Source organism: Hermetia illucens, chromosome 1, assembly GCF_905115235.1.
Source record: "Hermetia illucens chromosome 1, iHerIll2.2.curated.20191125, whole genome shotgun sequence".
NCBI lineage: Eukaryota > Metazoa > Arthropoda > Insecta > Diptera > Stratiomyidae > Hermetia > Hermetia illucens.
The window spans coordinates 33,594,776-33,619,176 of NC_051849.1; the positions used below are offsets into that span (position 1 = coordinate 33,594,776).

A 24,401-nucleotide genomic window follows, 5' to 3' on the forward strand; every position below is an offset into this window, starting at 1 on the left:
TTGGCATTCGTACCACTAGTTGCGACGACTAAAATCACTGCTGCCTACGGGCCTCCTTGTTCTCCTGAAGTCTAAAAAAAGTTTTCTGAGCGAATTCCTGTTCTATAGGTAGAACAGCCAGTGCACCCACTCCTAAGAAAAAGAAAGAAAATAATAAAACCCGAACCCGAACCCGAGCCTATTTTAAAGGAGGAAAAAGGAAAGCCTTTTCGAAAGATTATCTCCAGTTTGTCGTTGTAATGAGCTACGAATTCATATCGTTAAACATTTTACCATGTCCACTTTCGATTGGTAAGAGTTCGGCGCTTTTAAAGAGAAAAATCTGCACATTTTCCGATTTTTCATGGGATATCCAACTTGGTTATTTCCCCGCAATATCTCATGTTCTCGACATGCTATCAGTTCTTGGAATACTTGTATCTCGACCATTTCCACTTTCAGTCAGTCAACTTTCGACCGTCAGAATTGGACCCTTTTTATTTTTTGGACACTATTAGGACAGGAAAGTTTGTAGCTTTCCGAGAGGAAGTTTTCAATTGGGTGCTTTTTAACAACATATTACGCTCCCTGCATCCTATCGTAGAAATTTTTACACTTCCTGAATCTCGACAGTCTCTGGTTTCGATCAAGATATTACCTACATCAATCTGACTGTTTCGTTGACTGGATATTTCTCCACGATATATCGCATTCCTGGTATCTAGCCTTCTAGGACCTAACATTACCCATGTCCTGACGTTTTTGTTTTCCATCGAGATATCGGCATTCGAGTTTGTCAATTTTTCTGGTCTTAAGAATAGCTTTTGATACCTTGAATTCCCGAAATCGTATCGTCAAAATTCTTGTATTTGCTGATCTTAGGTCTCTCAACTTTCGATAAAAAATCCGATGACTTTGGATCTCTCGTCATTCTTACGACCCGATTTTTCTGGTTTTCCATGGAGTTTGGGTCAATTGTTTTTCGAGACAAACCACGTTTCTGACATCCCCTCAGATAGAGGTATCGGCCAAAATCCTACAATTTTGAATTATTTGTCACTTTCACGACATCCATGCGAAACAATTCACAAATTTCTTAAATTTTTGGGAGTTGGCTAGCCTTTCCATAATAAACCACACTATTAACATCGTATTCTTACGTTCCGTGAATCTAAGAAGTCTCCTCCTTCGATTGAGGTGTTAAATATTAGAAACCGACGTTCATGGTGTCCTGCAGCTGTCTGAGGACGCATATCGCAAAAATGCTTGCATTTGTTTAATCTGAACTGTCTCCCCTCCCTTTCGATTAACATAGCCACCACCAAAATTTGACGATTTGGCAGTTTGTTCCATTTTTACGGTTCAGAAAGACCCACGATTGTTCCAAATTTTCGGAGTATATTCCCGGCTGGGCGTTTTCCAGCGATATATCGCATTCACAACTTTGCATTTTTCCAATCTGAGCTGTCTCCTCTATCGATTGTGGTGGTATCACTCACTAAAATCCTGATGATTTTAAAATTTTATTTGAACTAGGAAAATTTTCAAATTTTCGCGGTATCACACGCTCGTGTCATCAAAATGTTTGAATTTTTTGAGTCTAAACTGTCTCACCTTTCGATCGAAGCATTGCCTACCCACATTTTAAGTTTTTGATTTTTTATTTTTGTTACAATTTCAGGATTTAAGGGTTCAGGAAAATTACGATTTTCTGTATTTTTACAGGGTTAGAAGTACGATTCCACGTACGCTACGCCACGCGACACTACATTCAGCGCAACTGCCTATATGGGCGGTAGCCAACAACGACCCACTATATATTTTGACATTTTAACATTGTAGTAGTCAACTGAGTTCATTATATGGAAATGACACTCGACACTGGAAAATACTCTCTACCAGACAATTCAACCGAAGATTTTGGATCTCTGCTATACCGTTACCCTAGTTAAAGTTGCATTGTTTTTAGTTTTCCACAAGGATTGGCGCCAGTTGTTTCTCATGACACCTCGCATTCCCAATTTGGTATTGCCAAAATGCCAGTATTTCTTGGAACTGGATTGTCTCCCTTATGGTTGAGAAGAGAGATGTATGAAAACATTCTAATGAGAAATATTATACTATATCGAAAATACGTTCGTAACAAGGTTTTGTATAGAGCGCTTGGTGTAACAATTATCCAATTTTCGAAAGGGAACCTTATATTTGACAAGGAAGCCTTGAGAAGTATCCCCCTTTTATGACTAAAAAGTAGCACAAATCTTGAAGACTCATTACAGTGTCTACTTTGACACTTGTTATAACCATCACAATCCGAACAGTGTTTCGAAACATGAAACCACAATATTCAGTATCCTGCGCGATTCCACTGGCTTAAATGATGCAAAGGCCCTTCAACTCACAACGAATAATTACCAACGAAAACCATGAAATCCTTTTGAGAGAACTTCTTCACATCAATAACCAATTACGTTCAAACACTCAACGTTCCACCATCCCTATCGCCTGCTGTGGAGTCCTTGAACCGGAAATTCCAAATGCTTATCCTCACCAAAGGACAATGAATTTCAATTAACTCTCCAACACTAAACAACAATTTGCCCTTCATAAGTTAATTCCAAAAAGTGGAGAAGCTAAAAAAGGACCACAAAGATAAACTTTTTCTAAAGATAAATACAAATACTGAAAATTGCGGTGAGACTTATGCAAACACATTCAACTCAAAGAGCTACTGTGAGAAAAAAAATGAATCAGAGGCTGAAGTAAATGAGGGTGGGATTTTGCAAAGGACGAAGTGAAAGAAAGAGAAAGATTACATCAGAATGCTATATACTACGAAGAGAACGGGACGCTGTTGAAGCTCAACGATGTAGTAACGAGTGCAAAAAGTACCAAATGTCAAAACAAAAATACCAACATTGGCGAAAGCTATTTTTTTTTATGTCAGAGAAATGTGTGAAAAGGCTTTTGGCTAGCGTTCAAATACCAGTAAAATACTGAAAAATGGAAACAAAGAAGGAAAACAACACAAACCCAAAGAAACAGAAGGAAATGTCTACCACATATAAAAATTAACTATGTCACCAAGATCAAGAGCCAGCCTCCTGGTGGATTAGGAGTGCTAGTGCCGAAGCGCAGTATAAAAATTGACCCCATCCGCCATGTGATGCAATTCCTTGTGCTTCCATTGTTGGTACTGGCGTGTGGCTCATTTCAAGAGCAGGTATGGGATCTAGGGTGCATGCAGACATGTGCAACTTTTATTATATTGAGACAACCCCGCTCAGGCCCTCCCCCATGCCAAGCATTATAAAAATTAGACATTTCCACGCCATGTGCACAAGACGGAAAATAGCCTTAGATTTGATGCTGGTGTAGATAGTATAGTGGAAGCAATCTTTTCAATAGCGGATGAGGGTGGCTTGGAATCAATGCTTCGTGGAGAAGGACTTCAGGATTCAGTTCTGATTACTTGGAAGTACTTTGTCTCTTTAAATATTGAATACTCTGCTCTGGTAGCCTACAATCTGAAGTTCAAGAAATTAGATACAAATTCCATAGCAACGCTGCAGAACAACCCTCGCTCACTGTAGAATAGAACATCTTAATCGGCAATGCAAACTCCCTGACCAGTTTTTGTGAAGGGCAGGCGAGACAAGGCGTCAAGAAAGCAATTCCTAGAGAAGAGAATGCTTGCCTATTCCATGGACAAAACAACACCCAGGAGGTGATACAACCACACTCTCTCTCAGCCTACCCATTTCCCATTCCGCAGCAACTTCCCGGACCGTATGGAAAATCGATAGTGAAGCGAAGGGGATATGTTCGCCAGCGAAGTCAGTTAATCAAGATTACTCGACTCTGTCGTGTTTTAAATGGGCTTTTCGCTGTTTATTTCGATTTGGGAACGGGAAAACACACAAAACCAACCATTACACCAATTCTTACTGCCTACAAACACCATATTCCTTATGTTTCAGGGAAATGTCATAAAACGCTCCAGTATCTGTACTAAATCTCTGAATCACCGCACCCGCGCACCAATTAACTTTCACTCGCGCGAAATTCTCTCTAAGACGTCGTCACTTTAGCGGAAGAAGGTCCGAAATCGACGTAACTTAAGAACTGGTTCTCGCGACAAAAGCGATGGTGGTGATCAAGCGATTCGATGGCATCTAAGATACGTAACGTTTTTCGCGAAACCACCAGCAAACAAAACAGCCACGCTTCTGATTATGGGCGAATAAAAGCAGAAGCCACTGGTGTTGTGGTCGAACAAGAGGCAAAAAAGAGGTCCCGGCCCCTCCGCAACGTACGCGAAATGTGGTTAAGAACCCGTTTTTCACGATATTGTTTGCCACAGTACTCACTAGAATATCGGCCGAACCAGACAATCTGTTCGTTCAATTGTAGTTTTAGATACTTTCCACACAGATATCCACTGATTTCGTTCGCGTTATGAGACTTTCTACATGTAAATATCCAATTAAGTTGCGAATTATTCACGGTTCCTGACTATTGAGCGAAATCTCTGGAGGGACCAAAATTCAGAGGTGCCAGAACCAAGTCGAACTTCAATACTGTGCGCTCATCACCACACCGAAACAGCGGGGATAGTATAATAGTCGATCTGTGCTCCTGCAGCGAGTGAAATCACACCACCACCGTCCATCATTGGCCTCCTCTTGGAAGTTGGAAGCGCCCAAGAGCTGAGTCTGCGCCCTTTGCGCTGTTTATTCCTTTTTCGTGGACGCCAGGAGTGAGAAGGAGGCACGGCGAGTGTCCCGTTTGGACAGGGGTACGATGTTCACGAGACACTACAGCCCTAGTTCGAAACTCGGAACGGAGCCAGGAACGCTCTGAGATGGTTGATTTCTTGTTAGCCTTCAGGTTGGATGGGAGTTTTTTACTTCTTTCATCTTCCGATGAGTCTGGCTACATGGTCTCTTAGCAATGGTAACGATGACGAGATGGTAAGATGATGATGACGAGGAGATACCGAGTCGCGTGGTGTCTTGCCATGCACGCGCTCCCATTTAACAATATCAAATGCTTGAGAAAAAGTTGGCAGGAACCGGAATGGGTGCCTCTAATCTGCTGTGAGATATGCCGAGTAGTGATATCTGCTTCATCGAATTTCAGATGTCATTACACAATACAATGGAAGCTGATTGTGTCAAGTAATTTAATGGAACTGACGAAAAGTAAAAATGAAGAGATTTTATTTGGTTTCATTGTTTCTTGGGTGAATCACATCCCAGAAGTTGTAAATTGATTTATTAATGGATTGAATCATTCCATTTAGTTTATTTGAGTGAGTAACATGCGCTGAAATGATGTGTAATCCTTTCGAAAACCATTTCGGAATTTTGCGTTTATGGAAAGCTGGTGTACATAAATATTCGAAATGTAAATATGGGTGATTATCCTCGGTGGGATTAATATGAGAAAAGGAGAGAAGGGCTTACAATAGTCGACGCTTTACGTCATCCATTGCAGTGTATAATTTTATATACAGAACTTTTGTTGCACTTGCGTCATTTGCCTCTCCACCCAATCCGCAAGTTCAAGGCTCAATTCGACAGGTTCCGGAAGTGCAGGCGAAGGGATGAAATTTGCGGACTATACGATTTCAAGTAGGGGCCATTTTATTCCAGAACAGAGCAATGTAATAAAGCGCAGAGATGGCAAAATGAAAGGCAAATTGGTCAAGGCTAAGTGGGTCAAATGACGAATGAGCTCCGAGAAGGTTTCTCAAAGCATGCGTCGTTATAACATTTCAGGTTCATCGACATCTGGAACAATGTTTTGAAAGCAGCTTTTATCTTTCAGACATATGTCTTCTCTTTTGTGTAAGATAAAAGCTTGAGTCCATGTTACTCAATGTCTGCCTGATTGTCAAACTTAATTTACTTGAAAGCAGTTAAGTCTTTTATAACTAAATTTAGTAAAAATCTATGTTCTGTGATTTCATAGTTTAAGGTTCAGATTACATTAGCAATTGCTAAATCGAACTGATTAGCTGATGGAATTCTTTGGCCCTCGTTTCATCACTGAAGTTAAGCATATCTGAGAATGGTTACTACTTAGATGGGGGACCGGATGACAAATGACGCTGCTCCCAAGGCAGAGGTGAGGCAGCGTCTGATGAGTTGCCTCTGCCCTAGACGAAACCGTCAGTCAACTTTTTCGTTCTTTTTTAAAAACTTCGGTGATTAACCCAAAAAAGAGGAGTCCATCAACTACAAAAGATGAAGTAAGTTGCTTCCCAAGTGGTTCGTGTCCGCCATCAAGTGGGTGAGGACTCAGGACTCCAACAACCTCAAAAAAAATTTTTATTTTGTTTTTTCGTGGTTGAAAATAGAAAAAGGCGCCTAAATTATAAAAATAAATCAAGTAGTTAATTTTTTCACTCATTTTTTTTTTTTGTAACTCTTTTAACTGCGAACTTTCGTATGTTTGTTAAATAATGTTCAACTCTCGGTTTGAAGGTAAATCATAACGTTGGTAAACTATTCCTAATACTGTACTCTCCAGAATAAACTCATCGTGGAAATGGGTCTTGGAAACTAGTTCACAATTGAACTTTAGGGAAAGTAAAACTTCTTTACTAAAGAAAACGCAAACCTGTAGCATCCAGTTTTCAAATTGGTTTGGAAGAAGTGTTATTTTTAATTTGTTTTTTTTTTTTTTGGTCTAAAGCAATAAATACCAGGCGACCTAAAAGTAACAGGGCTGAAAGCGCAATACAATTTGTAGACGTAGTACAAGATTCTGCCGCTAGATCTAGCTAGCAGAAACCGTTATGATACATTGACAAGAACAAAGAGAGTGTTCGAGATGTTGTTTCTTACTTGAAGTAGTAGGAGTTATTCCACTATGCTAAATCCTACCTGATATCTCTTGGTGATAGATCCCGCAACAGGGCGACCAAAAAAATGCATACAATGTTGTTAGATCGGATTGAGTCACAAACCTCGGAAAAATGCTAGGGCGTCCACCTCAGTTGATGCGGCAGAACGGGTCCCGGTCCTGTCGAAAAATGGGCAAGGGTTCTTTACACAGGGACGGCGTCAGAACGTAAGCAAGTTAGTCCCAACAAAATGAACAAAACAAATACGTGTCTGCACGCTAAGTGTTGGCACCCTAACTGGAAAGACCGAGGAACTCGCAAGAGCCCTTCGGAAAAGGCGCATTGATATCTGCGCTCTGCAATAAACCCGATGGTCTGGTACCAAAAGCTGCGACATTGAATGCGGTCGCAATAAAAATGGCTATAAACTTCTCTATTTTGGTAGCCTACACACTCAATATGGTGTTGGCATTGCCATCTCAGAGGGTTTCCGTGATCGCACTATTCATTTCTTCACCACGTACGCACCACAGACAGGTCGACCTGATGCCGAGAAAAATGCCTTCTGGCAACTTCTCGATGAAAAGACTTGTCACGTGCCCGCTTACAACTATATCATCATTGCCGACGACCCTAATGGTCATGTGGGTGAAAAGGCAAACGGTAACATGGGGGAAAGGGGTTCGGAGCGCGCAATGAGGGTGGCGAGCGTATAATCGATTTCGCGCACACATGACCTTGTACTTACCAATACATGATTCATCAAACGATTGTCACATCTTGCTACATTTTATAGTGGGAACAGTAAAACGCAAATCGACTATATTCTCATAAGATGCCGACATTTTACCACTGTCACTGATTGCAAAGCCGTTCCCTATGAGACCATCAACATCGGCCGTTGATTGCTGTCCTGCGAATTAAGCCAATAACCCACCAATAAAACAGCGCGACGAAATGAGCTCACTCACACGATTACCGACCATTACGAATGTGGAAGAATCGTGGAACCAAATGAAAGACACAATCCACAAAGTGGCCTCTGCAACCCTCGGGGTCACAAGCCTGGTAAGCGGTACATCAACCGAGATACTAGACTTTAGAATGCCGATGTTGAAATTTCTCGACGATAAAACACTGGCCAATTGGCAAATTTGTTACAATGCCAACCGGGAAGCAAAGAAAGCAGTCGCTGTTGCCCGAGCGGACCATTACAAAAATCTTTACGATAAACTAGACACATACTTCAGGAGAATTCCTGCTGGATGCGCGTTCAGATCGATTGTAGCGGTTGGCCCCTTAGTGCGAGCTTCATGGGGGTTGTGGTTACGTTCAAGCGAACAGAAACCTTCAGGTTTCAGCGAGATGTTTGGTTTCAATACGGGGTCGTACTCCTTAGTTCGGTCGAGATTTAGGTAGGTCTTGCGTCCACCAATATGAATGCTGAGGCATGCACTCGGTATAGACTGGTACCGTTGTAGCTTGCTGCGGCGGGGCTCTGATTGTGATCACGAAATCAATCCGTGTCTTAAGAAAACCGTGGAATTAAGTCCACGAGAAAGGTACCCACATAAAACACTGTAACGTAACTGTCAGCGTAACTGAAGTCGAGGAGGCAATAAAACGAACGAAATTAGGGAAAGCCACAGGACCTGACAACATCGGATCTGAGCTCTGGAAAGCGAAGAGCTGGGACCCAACACTGAGGCTCAGTGAATTCTTTAATCGGGTTATTCAGGAAGGAAGAACACCATCTGACTGGCAAGAAAGTACTACAGTTCCAATATGGAAAAAGAAAGGTAGTCCGGCAGAATGTTCAAATTACCGTTCGATCGGGTTACTTTCCCATACCATCAATATTTTTTAAGCATACTTGACAACCGAGGAGCTTCAGTGAATCGGCAACGATTGTGTGTAAGCGTGGTGATGCGCTATGACCCATTTAGGATATCTAATTTACGGAGTTATTAGCACTTTCCAGGAAGGCCTTCACTTCACGCTGAGATTTTTGTTCGGTGCAATAGATCCAAAACCGGTGTTTGGAGCAGCATTTTTAGTTTTGCCAAGAAGAAGAGATTACACGTGTCCACAGAGATTTATTCACGACAGAGCTTTTGGAAAAAATTCAAGATTTTTTTAAGGTTTTGTGTGAAAAAAAAACCTTATTAGAACCGATTCAATGTCTGTCTATCCGTCTGTTTGTCACACCCAATTTATTCGGAAACGGCTGAAACTATTGTTGTTATTATGTTAAGGTATGTTTGGTAAGAATATTTGTTCTATGAATCCTTTTTAGCAAATGGTGCCACTTTATGTTTAAGGTGGGGGCTCTCCATACATGCGAAACGGGGGCGCGGGTGGGTGAATGGGCTTGATTAGTACTTTTCGAAACTGATCTTATTTCTGATATTGCATGAAACATAGGGGAGTGAGGGTTCAAAATGTGTGCCCCAAAAAGTGTAACAGGTCTCGTTCTTACAACCTATCCAACCGAAAATCTAGGTAAAGTTAATAATAGCATATTACCCCATTTTAGAAATTAAGTTCGTCCTAGAAATACGAAATTTGGTACCATTATACAATCATAATACAAGCACAATTTTGGAAAGTTTCAGGGAAATCAAACTATTACTAACAAAGTTATAGGGGTCCAAATTTAGCATTTCACATAAATTTATTGCACTTTAAGGGGGTCATCATTAACAAGGCACCAAAAATTTAGCTTTTAATATTTTTTAATAATCCTATAATAGTTTGCGGACTGTAGTTAAGTCTGTACGTTAAAATGCCGTTTACTTTTTTTATTTAAGATGATCGCAGCTAGCGTGGCAGCTGAAAAACACTTTTTTGTGGAGATGGGTGTATAAATTGCTCTGTATTTCAATAATCAACTTTGCGATCGGGCTGGAAAAATTATTCTGCACGCTATGGTAAAAAATTCTTATTTGTATCTTTCTCCAATTCTTCAGAAAAAGGTTCTAAAGAAAGCAAAAAAAACGGCCTTCACACGGGATGACCCCCTTAAGGCGTGCAATATGTCATCATATAAAGTGAACTCATATGTACGGCAGAGTTGGATATATCAAGGAATATTTTGAATTTTTAGCTATGTGTGAATGGAAAAACTTGGATATCTGAATGTAATTACGCGATATTTCTAGTGATTAAATTATTTGAGATAATTAAAACTTGCTTTTTAAGGTTTTGTGTAAACACAAAACCTTATTAAAATCGGTTTACTGTCTGTCTGTCCGCCACACGCATTTTTCTCGGAGACGGTTATAGCGATTGACACCAAATTTGGTAGAAAGGTGGGAACTGTGAACGCTCACGCATACAGTGAATTACATCCTTTTACGTCGAATTTAAGGGGGGGTCTCCATACATGCAAAAGGGGGGTGTAAAATTTTTTTTCATCAAATATAGTCATGTGGGGTATCAAATTAAAGGTCTCGATTAGTACTTTTCAAAGCCGATCTTAGTTTTGACATTCGTTGGAAGGGTGCGGAGCGCGGGGGGTTGAAATTGATCACTTCTTTAAACTACCTAACCGAAAAATCTGAAAAAAATCAGGAAGCTGCCACTATATGGTGCCTGGGCTCCGAAATACCTTCCATACCGATATCTGTTTAAATAAAGTTAATAATAGTATATTACTACAATTTTTTGTAATTGGTTAGAAACCCCCCTGAAGTTCATCCTAGTGCCATTAAATTTTGCAGTGATATAGGCTATAATATTGAGCATAATCTTACCAAGTTTGGTGGAAATCGCACTATTACTAACAAAGTTATAATACCTCAAATTTGTTGCTTCTTTGAAAATTGAAGACTATGAATGTCAATATCACCCGAAAGTGGATACTCTCACATAATATATGGATATATTACGTGCTACGTACTAAGAAATACACAAAACCTTTCATACCTGAAGCGTCCAGCTTCCGGTTTCCCGACTTGTTTATATTCGCTAGTGTCATTTATTGGTTTTGCAAATAGCGATATTTCGGGAACCACCTGTTCCCTTCAACAGTGCTAACAAGTCTTGTTGTGGTTGTGGTTGAAGTGTCCAGCTTCCGTCTCTGGAAATACCGAGTTTTGAGACTATATGGCATAAACATAATGTCATCTAAGTTTCTTGAAAGTGTCGCTATCTGTCCTTCAAATGTTAAAAACTTCTTCTTTGTCGGAACGAAGAGATTTTGAACTGTTGGTGCAGACACAGGGACAGTTGGCCTATTTATGTCTTCCCCGTCCCTAATTATTCCTTTTCAATATATTTTTTGACTTCGAATGAAAATGTTTAAATGTTTGCCAACCTTTTTCTCCTAGCTCAGTTTTTGAAGGATGAAATTTTCAAATTCAAGCCAAATAGTTGTGAGTTCTCACCGTGTAGATTCACTGGCGCCTAAGAGGGTTTAAATGTCCTTTTATGGTTCGTCTGCTCATGGCTGGTGTGACAACGAAAACTACAAGGGGATGCAATAGTTAGTTTCCATCGAAGAATTTCACTTCATACTGTGCTGTAGTATCGGAGATGCCAATTTTGGTGTTGGCGGCGATCCTTGTGTCACAAGGACTTTATGCAGCTGAAAGACATAGGAGTTTTTTGACTAAGTTTCGGTCGATTGTAAAAGTTCAATCCTCGGTTGACAATATTCAAAGTTGGATCCTGTTTGAAACCTCAGCTCCTTGGCAATTCATCATATTAACAGGCGGATGGTCAGTGATCATAACTTTGTCTGATTGATTTACCACACCCCCAGTAGTCATTTCAGTAGAATCTTATGATGACACTTACAAACATCGTAAAAGACATGTTCAATAATTTTTATCTAAATAAAAGACATTCCACGTTCCGAGAACAACCTTCATTCCATTAAACGCACAATAAAATTCCACATGAATCACATAAACTTGTACGTGAAAAAATTGAATGCAATTATTCGTATCATTTCATATGGGCAACAGCTAACCGACTTGGCTCCCAGTCAACAGCTCCTCGGGCTGCCATCGATATAATATGATACATATATAATGTGCTGCAAAGCGTCCAGGCGGATACAGTCCGTATCATTTACTTGTGCAATGGAGAAATAATGTTACTAACTGGCCTGACTGGCACGGCAAGGTTAAATGTCGACATGCACGCTCTCTGGTTCACCCTTCAATCGAGTTGCTGCTGCTGTTGCTCCGTTTATGCCGATATTCGTAATGCAGCGATAAGAAGCTGGGAAAAGCAAAAAAAGCCATCCACTCGTGAGACGAGAGCATTCCTTACTCTACCGAATCCATTGGCATGGAAGTAGAACAGTCTGAGCAAGGACTTAGGAGGAAAATTTGTTTTTCTGAAAATGTTGGCATAAAGGGCTAAGAACATGTTCGGCAAATGCAAGCAAGATGAGAGGGAATTTCAGAGGGGTTGGAAAGAAGCCGGGATCAAAGAGATGACTATGCATCAAGGAAATCGAATATTAATGAAAACGGGACCAAAAAATGTTTCTTCTTATTCCCATCAATATCCTCTTACAGTTCAGTTCCAATCCGAGGAGACAAGAGGAAGGTGGTAACAGGCTCTTCCAGTTCCCTAAACTCCATGCAAGGGCTAAAGTACAACTGACTCATCCTCCGATGTGCTTCAAAGTCAACCTTAGTCTTTGAGAATAACATGAGAGAACTCCACTGTTGACTCTTCGCTATTCGCTATTCCAATTCAATATGGAACTACAGGTGAGCTACGAACCTGATGCTTCTATGATAATCCAACCAGCATGAAATCCTCCTCATCTTTCTCCTCTTGCCAGAAACTGTTTCCAGATTGGCTAGAGTCTAAATATAGCGAAACTTGTCTCGTATTTAGAAGTTTGCCAGAGTATGGTCGTTTACTGCGTTCCCTCGTAGTCGTCTCCACTTGAAATGGTTGGCCTTTTAGTAATCCTGAACTCAGTGGCAACGATGACATTTTTTTTGCCCGCGCTTTAGAGTTGAGCGCACTTGAAATCATCTCAAGTATCTCGTCTCATATCTGTAGCTTGTTACATTTCCAAATATGAAAGTGGAAGCATTCAATTTCCTCCTCTTTTGGTCTCTTTATCATCCGACTATGTACCGGAATAAAGCGCTCAAGTAGTTGATTGGTTGTGTTTGGAAGTAACCACGGTGGAATTAATAAGTAAAAAGTTCATAGTACTTAGACTTGCAGAAGATTCTGAGAAAAGTAAAGTTGTTAGAAGTTCTTAGTCGTTTATTTCAGGAATTTAGTTCTAGTGTGAGAATCTGTTCAGCCAATCGATCGAGTGGTCCAACCTGTTTTTCTTCAACTAATGTTAGCAAGTTTCTTTTTATTAATTCAATTTTCACTTTAAAGGATTCCATTTCAATTGTAGGTTCCAAGGTGTTACCTTCAGTTCATTTTTGAGAGAATACACTCCTCTGGTCACGTTCGGAGAAATATTCTCCTTTTCAAAAGGGGTTGATTTTCCGGAGAGTATTTGTTGTGCTTACTGTGATTTGCGCCTAGCAATATCCGTACAACGATTGTACGAGAAGTTGTGTAGGTAACATATATGGCTACCCTGCCAGCCACATCCATGAACCACCGTTACTCATATATTGTTGCCATTTATCCCTTAGTGCGATATAGCGCGTATGTTCCTGGTTACCTGAAAAGCGCTCAAGCTCATCCACGATTTCCTGAGATATCTGCACTCCTTCTCCACTGTTCTGCGCCAAGTGCCCTGGAGATGACCCACTCGTCGGCCATTTTGGGATAGTGGATTACATTGCATGGCGTAGCCAACAATGCAATTGTCGCCCCAGCTTAATGTGTGACTTATCCATTACCAATTCCGCCTTTCGATCACAGTGCGTTCGGGTACCAAGACTGTGTGCAAAACAAGTTCTCCGTTTGGGATAGTGGCAGACAAGCACAGAACAGTGTCGACCTGCTCTAACTGCATTTCCAGATTGTAGACAGAGCAGCGAAAGCGGATCTAGCGCTCTTAATGCGTCGATCAACATCCAGTTTGGGGCCACTTTCCGCAGAAACCACGCTTCCTACACATAGAAATTGATCGACGCCTTCGATGCTCTGCCTATTAATGCAAATAGGGAGAGTGCGATTTCCCATCAGACTGAGAAACTTGGTTTTGTTAGTATTTATCTTCAGTTCAACTTTACTTTCCTATCTTTCCAAATCCAGAGCCATTTGCCCATGACACAGTGAGAGAACAAGCGGATGTCATCAGTGATATGTTTGAAGAATTACGTCAAAGCCCATTGAATTACGTCCTCCAGACAAGGCAACATGAAGGACATCACCGATAACAAGAAGAAATAATATCGGTGACAGAATGCAATTCTATCGGACTTTGCTTTGCACTTTAAAATCGTTAGGTGCAGCACGTGACATTTGGCGCAGTCATATGTCAATCTAATAAAAGCTATTAGTTTCTCTTTTATGCGTTCCAAGGTTATTTTAGCTATTATCTTTTGGACGACAGGGAGCGCGCAGATATCTCTGCAATTGTCACACACAAAACGGGTATCCTTCTCTGGAAACTGAATGATCATTCACCTCTTCCACTCTCTGGGAAAAATCTCGGTTTCAAACATTTGCGCAGAATAGAAGTACCAGATCTGCGGTACTGCAGGTGATTTCTCCGCTGCTTGGAGGAATAGCCCGTATCCATGTGATACGATTAAGAACCGTGATAAAGTTTTCTTTCCACCTCTTCAACTCGAAAACGAACCGTGGATGAAGATTCGACCGTTAATATCTTTCATAGCACCATCGAAAGATTTGCGACCACGCAGCATCGGAGTTCTAGCGCGTCACGCCTGCCATAACTCGCAGCGGTTAGTAGAGCTTTCAACTCGTTCCGTTCATCAATCCGCTTCCACGATTCCGCAGTCAGGCAGATCTGATAATGCTACTTCCTGACATGATCGACAACCCCCGTAGCCTCGAAAAAACAACATTTTGGATGGCTGGCAATGGTCATCGATATTCTCAAGGTTAGTCAATGTATTTGCCGTCCGATCAGCTTGACGAATGTTTTATCTGCGAAATAGTTGACTAATAAACTAAATCCACTGGGACCGCTACCAAATCGAGACCTTCTCTAGAAAATCATTCTAAGGTTCCTATTGAAATGAAACGTGCTTTATTATCCTCAGCTAGACAACATGTATGCAGAGTTGCTTCCAAAAACCAATCCAAAACGGGTAATTTTGTTAGATAATCGTCTGATAAACCAAAGAAAAAATCCATCAACGCAACGTAATCGGTATCCTACCACAATAAGCGTACAACCAATAACTGGCCTCCCTTGATTGCCACCGTTTCCGAATAATTGTATTCTTTCTGCGCAAATGCCATCTCATCAACTTAGACTAGGTCGCAACGCAATGACATAAATTTACGAAAGACAAGAAGAGTATCAACGCAAGGTTAGATGTGTAAAAATGACGGTTCGCATTCACGATAGATGCCTTATGACCGGTTTGAACCTTATATGTGGTAATACTGCATCCAAAACACCTATGTGTCAGTTATCTAACGCAGTTAACTTTATTTCTTTATCAAGTGTGCTTGTACCGTGTTGAAAATGTCAGAACCCGACATCTGGCTGTAGTGCCACGATGGTGATGCTCGAGACCATATAGCTTGAGTTAAATCGGAGAAATCAATAACAAAGATATTGCTCAACATGGATAAGGTCTGCACTGGGGCGTTAAACCTGTTTAAACTTCCTTAGATGAGATACCACAGAGAAGACATATCCTCCCGATAATGAAAATGTACATTTTTATGAGAGCAGAAGAACAAATCTATTTGAGTTATTAAGATTGTGAGACAAACCCACCAAAAGTACTGTTCTGACGGACTAAAAACATTTATCTTCGCATTACGCAGTGGACTAAATGGAAAATATGTGAAATGATTCATTACCTAACCCAATTCCTGAAGGAGGAATAACACTGGCGGAAAAAACAACAGTGGTAGTCTCACAAAGCCTTACTAGGAAAATTCGTCGGTTACCTGCAAAAAGTTGTTGAGTCCGTTTTTAGCGAAAATTACTTTTTATAACCATCTGGTTCGCCCAAGGTAGTAATCTAAAGTCTCCCGGTTAGGCACTCTAAGGATTGTTATGAACCTCCTTCTCCAAGAAGTTTCCTCCTTTTTTAGCTTCTTTTATTCAGCTGTCAGAATAAATCTTTTCATCAAATATTAATATTTTTGGATCCTTCTTTCAAATATTTGAAGCCTTTTGAGCCGTCGAGTTTTGGACTTTCGCAACAGATCGTTTGCCAAACTATTAGGATGAGTTGTCAACTTGTACATGTATTTGCTGGTATAGACTGCAATCTCATGCAAGACTTTGGGTATCTGAAAATCTCTGTGAAGCTGGTTATTTTTCATGAGCCAAGGCGCCCCTGTGGCTATACGCAGAATTCTGCGCAATATATTAGATATTCTTGCAGAATCCCGTAACTGAATCCCATGTGTCTAGATAGGCTGTATGATTGCCTTGTACAAAAGGATTTTGAACTTCAGTTTAAGCATAGAACGTTTGTTTAAAAGCCAGTGTAGATTCCTTGCCTTAATGGTCATATGTTAATTCTTGGGTTCAATATGCCTTTTTCACGTAAGCCGTCGTTCCAAGAGCAATCCCAGGTATTTGGCACAATTCTATTGGGGAATTTGGCTTCCATTTAAGTTGATGGAGCGTCTTCCAGGTGGTCAGCCACTCCTTAATCCGGTTTAAATGCCGTTGTATGATGCAAAATGCTAATCGAGATTTGACACGAGTGGCCGGAAACGAAGTATCATCCGAATTCTAAACTTCTAGATAGGATTCAAGAATCCTGTGAACAGTTTCTTAATTTGGTACATCAGACCTTCGTGTCATACTTCATCAATGGCCGTACTACGTCCAGGAACAACGCAAAATAATATTTCCTCTCCTCTAATGTTCGGCTAATTTCCGCCACAATTCTATGAACTTGCTCCGTCGTACTACGCCTTTGCGGAAGCCAAATTGATGTTGGGGAATCATGGCGAGGAAAGGTGAAAGTTCTGCCAGGAGGAGGCTGTCCAAAAACTTTGACACTACGGATAGAAAACTGACAGGCCGATAGGAACTTGCTAGCCTTAAATCCTGGCCAACCTTGGGGATCATGTTTTCCATGCTCCGTGGGAAGTAACCAAGCTAAATAATCCTAGTGAATAACTAGGTGAAATACTTGATAGCGATAGGTGGTAGCTCTTGGTTATTCTGTCGGTAATATTGTCAAGGCCAGGAACCTTCTTCGAATTAAATTTGTGTAGTACGCGCTTACTGACCAAGCAAGGGGAGGAATTTGGTTGAAAAAACACCCTGCAGATAAGTCCTTTATCAGAATCGCTCATCGCCCAGTTTCCATTAGCAAATCTTAATGGTGGTTCAGTCTGTGCAGGTTGCTGCAACTTTTTGTTTGCCATTCATAGAGAATAGTCGTTGTTGTGATAGGGACTGCGACTGCTCGTGAAGTGCTGGAAGTCACAAACAGAAACAGAAGTTTGTGCTTTCAGAGCATTTCTTAGCTTCTTGGTGGCTTTCGCGAAATCCTGCTTCAGTCTCGGGGATCAATGACACTGTTGTCAATGTGATGGCAAGTTTTCAGTGGAACTCTGACGTAGAGATGAGCGCTGATGTATTTTTGATACTTCAAACAGTTTGGCCTCTTATTTGTTAGTTTGTCGGGTCGGTCGGGTGTTTGAATTTATTACTTGGCACAGAGGAGCGATCCGAAGATAACTCAAATCTGATCTTGACGGATGTTTTTTGTAATCCCAAAATCAATAAGATCAGGAATCCTGCACAGGTCGGTGCTCCAATACGTAGGCTGTCCAAAAGAAATAACATCAGCCCTTTGGACTCAAGGTGTCAAGTGTCTGCCTTTCGTAGAAATTATTTGTAATCCCCAGTGGGTGTGCTTGGCAATCTAAGACCCTGACCACTAAAAACTTAAAGAGTGTTGAAGAAATCAGTAAACTTTTGTGCCGTAATTTTAAACTTATGGAGGCCATACGACTGAAAAGGTAATTTCATCGTTAGATTCGGTTAAGTGGAGAGATGTAGCGCGAAGGTAGTTCTTGCAGTAACTGTTTAGCGGAAAGAGGCTAAGCCAGGATTTGATTAGAATGCTAGTTCCACCGTGACCCTTGCCGTCTGTGTGCTTGGTGTCGTAGAATGTATATCCTTGCATCTGGAAGTAGTTCTTTTGTGTAATTTTCAGCTCAATCATTTGTTATCGATTAGGACTTTTAGAACTTGTAATTGATTACGCATCACCTCCTGAAACATAATCTGCATTGATGCCATGAATTGTGTCATAATTTGCGTCAACGTGACGGGAAGTCCCTCTAGACTTTGCCAAGCGGGGTTCACTGGTGCTTGATCTTAGGAAGTGGACTTAACAGAACAGTTGCATAGCTAACAGCGGGCTGATTGATAGGCGTTGAAAGATTATTTGGTTATTTCATGTCTATTAATGGGTTTCTGACGTAGTTGAGGTCGCATTTTTTGGTTAATATCAATGTACACCGAACAACCACTGTAGTTGTGGGCTACCGCAGTTACTGCGGTTGGTTTGCAATATGCTTTTATATAGCCGAATTCCTGGCATTGCGCGGGCCCATTCCTCTTATGAGGTCCTTCAATCAGAGTTTTGCTATGGAGGAATATATATAAATTTATCAATAAGGATTATATCAATTGTGAGCCAGCATTTTCGAAACCATTCTCGCGGGCTACCAATAAGAGTTTGGCTGTATTCAACATTCTGTGTGACAACTTTTTGTTCCGTCCCAAACTCGTTACATGGGACGCCGGCCTCATACGGCAAAGAAACATGAATTCTCCAAAAATCGTCTGACAAATCTTTAAGAAAACCGTTATAATTCTGGTTTTTTTTTAGATAGGATAGATAGGCTCAAACCACCTTTGAAGGGAGTCGGCAAACAGGTAATGAATTCGTCGAAAAAAATGAGCTGCGATCATGTAGCAATACAAAACCATTTTCATTAGATTAGATTTGCCAAAAAATTGGCAACACAGATGTCAAACGAGCTCGACGAAAAAAACAACGAAAAGGTCTCTTCAAATCTCTGAACATCTGCAGGATGTGGACACAAGCAATATTTCTTATAATGAATTGTGACTGGGGATAAGAAATGGTGCCTATACGTCAATATGAGGCAAAGAAAAGAATGGTTGGCTTCAGAAGAAACGCCAAAAAGGACCTCCATCCAAAGAAGGCAATGATTTGCCCTTGGTGGGACCAGACGAGTACAACGCATTGAGGAATGAAAAAAAAGATTTGAAAATTGGGACTCTGTATGATTGTTCAAAAACATCCTTCTGGAAAGGGTCACCATTTTTCCGATAGGTAGGGTCAGTTCCATAATCGGGTTTTCCAAGAACACTCTTGAGCCCGATTTGCCTTCCATGACTGACTTGTCGGCGAATCTCACCCACTTTCTTACGGGCCATCGGTGATATCACGAATTCTTTCCTAGACTTAACGAGGGTGGTATAACAAACCTAGTGAAGGGAATGGTCGCTCATCAGGAGGACATCTACCGGAAGGTAAACTGAGAAAACTGAAGGAGGTCAGACATGCAAATTTACGTGCGTAGGGGAGAAAAAATAGTGTGCCATTTTCTGTGTTTCTGGTGTAGGCCGAGGTTTTTAGCTGTGTAAACATCAAATATATGAGTTTCTTGAACTCCCAATCATATTTTAAAATTCGAAAATGACACAAATGGCACTCAACATTTAGGTACATTTTAAATGCCGTTAAAAGCTACTTGGCATAAAATTTTTTTGATAACGCCTATCTTAAGCCCAGATAAGTCAACCCCTTATCAGTGAGTGTACACATTCTTGCAAAATTTCGCATCAAACACAACTCTATTCTCCCCACGATTCCTCAAGCCTAATCAGGGCTCGATTTATATTATTTACTCTATTCCCCTGTTGTTCTCGTTTGTATTTTCTTTTGACATTGGACTAACACGATATCAAATATTGGTAACAACGACACACAATCGACTTCCCATGATTCATCCAGATACGAGAAACGTCGATTAAAGCAGAAAAAACGCGAAGCTTCACAGAAAAACGCTGACTAAATTTAAACAAATGCCAGCAAAAATGTTTGTTCATTTTTAACTTGATTCCGTTGATTTTGCGTATATTTTTTTTACTCGTAAATGTAGATGAGTGTTTGCTTGGTTCCATAGTTTTTATGCCCGAAATGGAGTGGAAGACCTATGAAGTTCGACCGCCTGAAAAGGTGATTGAATGGGGAAACTGCATATTTAAAAAACTAGAAAAACACGACGAAACTGGAGTATGCCAAAATATCTGTTCAGAATAAAATCTTTTTGGTGGTTCATTTTTTGTTAAGATTTGTTTTGAGTTTTTCAAAGCATAATCAGCTCAGATAGGCCAGCGTCTGATGGGGTTATTTTTTACAGTCGCAAGGAAGATCGCAGAAGTGTGCTCTGATTGGGATGCTTTTTCTCATCTCGTGTTGAACCCCATGAATCCATGATTTTGAAGTTTTTATTTGAAACTCTTCATTTGGTTGGCATTTTTCATGTTTTGCTTTCAGACGGAATTTATGCTAAATCATTTTGTTGTTCGATTTATGTTCCTCTCTGATTTGCTTTCCTGGGGATGGAAATTCCACCAATAATTTGGAAAAAAACTTTCTACATTTCAAATTCATGTTGCTTTCTGCAATTTCATTTACATTTTCCTCTGAATTTATAATTTTAATTCAGAAATATGGTGCGATAGTGGATAAATATTTCAGCAGCATAGTCTGAAATGAATTCCACTAAAAAGTTGATGTTATGATTATTGGATTGGCCTGCAAACTTGCGGACGATATCAGGGACGTATCTAAATAATCTCTGACTACTACATAGTTTAGAAGAGGTATAGGAGCCGCTAATTTATTTCATTCAGTTGAAATACCAGCATGTCATGCTTACTCCACAGCGTCTAGATAAGGTACGTGTCCCTCATCATCTCTAAGATACTAAGATGGAGACACCAGACGGGGTTAAAGGTCGACAATCTTCCATTCCGTTAGCGTTCGACAAGATTCCATCCATTAAAAGTCGGCGGGCTACTATCCGCGCTGACACTTACACAATGAAAATGTACTGCAAACGTATCAACTGCATTGAACGTCATCTCATAGAGCCACTAGTCTAATCCCACCACAATCAAAATACTTGTTCGTCTCTTATTCGAGAAAGAGTCAGGATACCGATTTTGAGGGCCGACGAAGTGTCAGTCTCCAGTTTCTAAATTTGTCTAACAATTTTTTACAACGTATGCTTCATCATCATCAACGGCGCAATAACCGATATCCAGTCTAAGGCTGCATTAATAAGGAACTCCAGACATCCCGGTTTTGCACCGAGTTCCACCAATTCGATATCCCTAAAAGCTCTCTGGCGTCCTGACCTACGCCATCGCTCCATCTTAGGCAGGGTCTGCCTCGTCTTCTTTTTCTACCATAGATATTGCCCTTATAGACTTTCCGGGCTTGGTCATCCATACGGATTAAGTGACCCGCCCACCGTAACCTATTGAGCCGGATTTTATCCACAACCTGACCATCATGGTATCGCTCATAGATGTCGTCGTTACGTAGGCTACGGAATCGTTCATCCTCATGTAGGGGGCCAACAATTCTTCGGAAGATTCTTCTCTGAAATCTCTCAATTTTTCTTGCTAAGAACCCAAGTTTCCGAGGAATACATGAGGACTGGCAAGATCAGCTTTGACCCTATGATGAGACGTTTCGAGCGGAACAGTTTTTGTAGGCGGACGGTCATGGTATCGCTCATAGATTTCGTCATTGTGTAGGCTAGGAAATCGTCCATCCTCATGTAGGGGGCCAAAAATTCTTCGGAGGATTCTAAGAACCCGAGTTTCCGAGGAATACATGAGGATTGGCAAGATCATAGTCTTGTAGAGTAAGAGCTTTGACCCTATGGTGGGACACGTTTCGAGCGGAACAGCCTTTGTAAGCTGAAATAGGCTCTGTTGGCTGCCAACAATCGTGCGCGGATTTCATCATCGTAGCTGTTATCGGTTGTGATTTTCGACCCTAGATAGGAGAAATTATCAACGGTCTCAAAGTTGTAGTCTCCTATCTTTACTCTTCCCGTTTGACTAGTGTATGCTTAGTTAAATGGGAGAATTACATATAATGGACGATATTTGATCCCGAAGGAGAAGCTGTTTTTATAATGGTACCCACCGTAGAAAAACATCTCCGAGTTCACATTAATCCAGATTATCGAGCTACATCTTACAGATTACTATTACTGTACAAAGCCAGACTATTATGACTGTAATTCTCCCACGTGTCCCTTTGTTTGTGCGCAAAGACCGTAGAAAGAAAATTCGGGTCTGAAATAAAATTGTGCGGAAAACACTCCCCGGGGTGAAAGTTATACGTATCTGGGCAGAAAATTATGCGGAGCAGTCTGTTATCCCTTTTTTCATTGAAATTTCTATTCCAGGCCCGGAGAATCTTCTTCTTTCCAGCAGGCTCTCGTCAGGCCTGTTCTCCACCCGTCAGCCTATATTGCATGCTCAAGTTCCATATTTGGGCATGCAATATAAACTCAAACATTCGTCGAATCTTACTCAGACAAGGATGCGTTAGCTATCATATTTTCTCATTATAGATCTATACGAAGTCTAGATCTTATCAAAAACCCTGGTGGCAAATACCAAGCTGAATGCACTAGTCATGCCAAAGAATATTGAGAGAGAATCACAGTGTCTTCTTCTGAAAGGACAGACAAAAAAGATCAGTGAAATCTTAATAAGCGTCATTTGAACTTCAGGAGGAAATATATCCATAGATTTGTTTAAATCAGTGCATGCATCGAAAGTGCAAAGAAAACTTCCTCTACTCCACCCATCTGAAGTTAAACTTGTGTCATTTGAAGCAGCGCGGAGTGGTAACAGTTTTTCTCCAAGAGTTTTATCCTAAAGCGTAGCTCCAATCTGTCGGCCATCATCATTTCCGTAAAAGGGACTCATTCGAAGACTCCCAAATCCTGGCGTATTTCTAAAGACTTCCCTAGAGAGATACACAACTCTGGAACACATCAAGTTACGCCTCGAAACATTGCACTATAAACAACAAGCTGGTTTCCACTTTAGATCCCCCTATCCCAAACACACCCTTCAGATCGTTGTTGGACAATGTACGGAGTTTACATCACCACGCCCTGTTCTTCATCAATTTCATGAATTTCGACAACATAAACAGGATGCTTATCTGGAAGGTTATACGCAAAGGGAGGGAAGAGGAGAGCACTCTGGGAGAACTAATAACTATTATCAGCGACATATGATGGCGTCACATGCAGCATCGATCTGCTTGCCCTCTTACGAGCCATGGACCCTGGCTTACGGGCTTTTGATTTGGAAAAGGAGACACGCAGAGTAGGACTGAAGATAAACAGCAGTATTGTTTCTACCAACGGGGGCACCAAACTTAATATCACTAGATGCATTAATAGCGCCAAATCCCCCTCCGCTGTTTCATTGAAAGGCTCTGAACTAAGAATGGCTAACTTTTCTCTGCTCAGAATCAAATGTCTTCCGGAAACCCACAAATTCACAAGCAATTCTCGTAAAACTAAACATGGTGCACATAAAATTGGAGAAAAAAAGGAAGTAACTTTTTTAAATTTAAAAATAAGCTAGAAGGAAAAAGTTTGAATTTGACATCTATAGGAAACCAACCCAAATTTAACAAATCATCCTACATCTCAAACCATGATTTTAGTCACATAATCCCATTCAATGAGGGGAGACAAAAGGAAATAAAGTACATGCTCGACACAGCAACAAAAAGAGAAAGGTTCAGAGTTCGAAAGAGTTGGGCACTACAATAAAAGGGATTCCATGTTGTCGGTAAAGGCTACAGCATCAATCATACAATTTTCCGTAACACCAAAATCTACTAAATAATTATACAATTGTATGCATTCGGAAACAAAAATGATTTTTCTTCTTATAATATATTTCGCCTTGCAATGCTATGTAAATGCTCATGCTGCAGCGCAATCAAGTGAATTTCGCGTAGGCAAAATGTTGTATATATATGTGTATATTATGTTGTGAAACTGCGAAATGCATATTGGTGGATTTAGAAAAAGAAAGTGGCAAATGAATCTTTAGGAGAATTGGATATTTTTGAAATTTCTAGACAAAATCGTTCTCTATACAGAGGCCAGACCACTTCTCCGTTTCGAATTCGCAAAAGGGGGGGGGGGGGAGATTACAAATACAAGTGGTAAAACAAAATGTATTACTAAATACTCCTTTCCCGAACTAGAGAGATACTGACAGAACCGCAAACCATTGAGGTTGGTGGTTGTCCTATTTGCGGAGTTGGAGTTCCTGGAGAACACAGCACTTGTTGCAGAATTTGTTGCGACATTTCAGAATTCAGAATCCTATATTTTTTGCCAA

At 40.7% G+C, this 24,401-nt stretch overlaps 1 protein-coding gene across 15 annotated transcripts in view; it reads right to left on the reverse strand.

Moving 5' to 3' along the window:
- The window catches only part of LOC119646814 (septin-7), a 277,350-nt gene that overhangs the window by 135,628 nt on the left and 117,321 nt on the right, over nt 1–24,401 (reverse strand). For 2 of the 15 annotated variants that reach the window (XM_038047426.1, XM_038047425.1), the window contains one exon: nt 11,515–11,519. The exons of 11 other annotated variants lie outside the window; for them this stretch is intronic. In XM_038047426.1, the coding sequence (XP_037903354.1) occupies nt 11,515–11,519 (5 nt within the window). Of the gene's footprint in view, nt 1–3,909; nt 4,323–11,514; nt 11,520–24,401 lie in introns of those variants that run through there. 2 more of the 15 variants (XM_038047418.1, XM_038047416.1) reach the window with 2 other exon arrangements.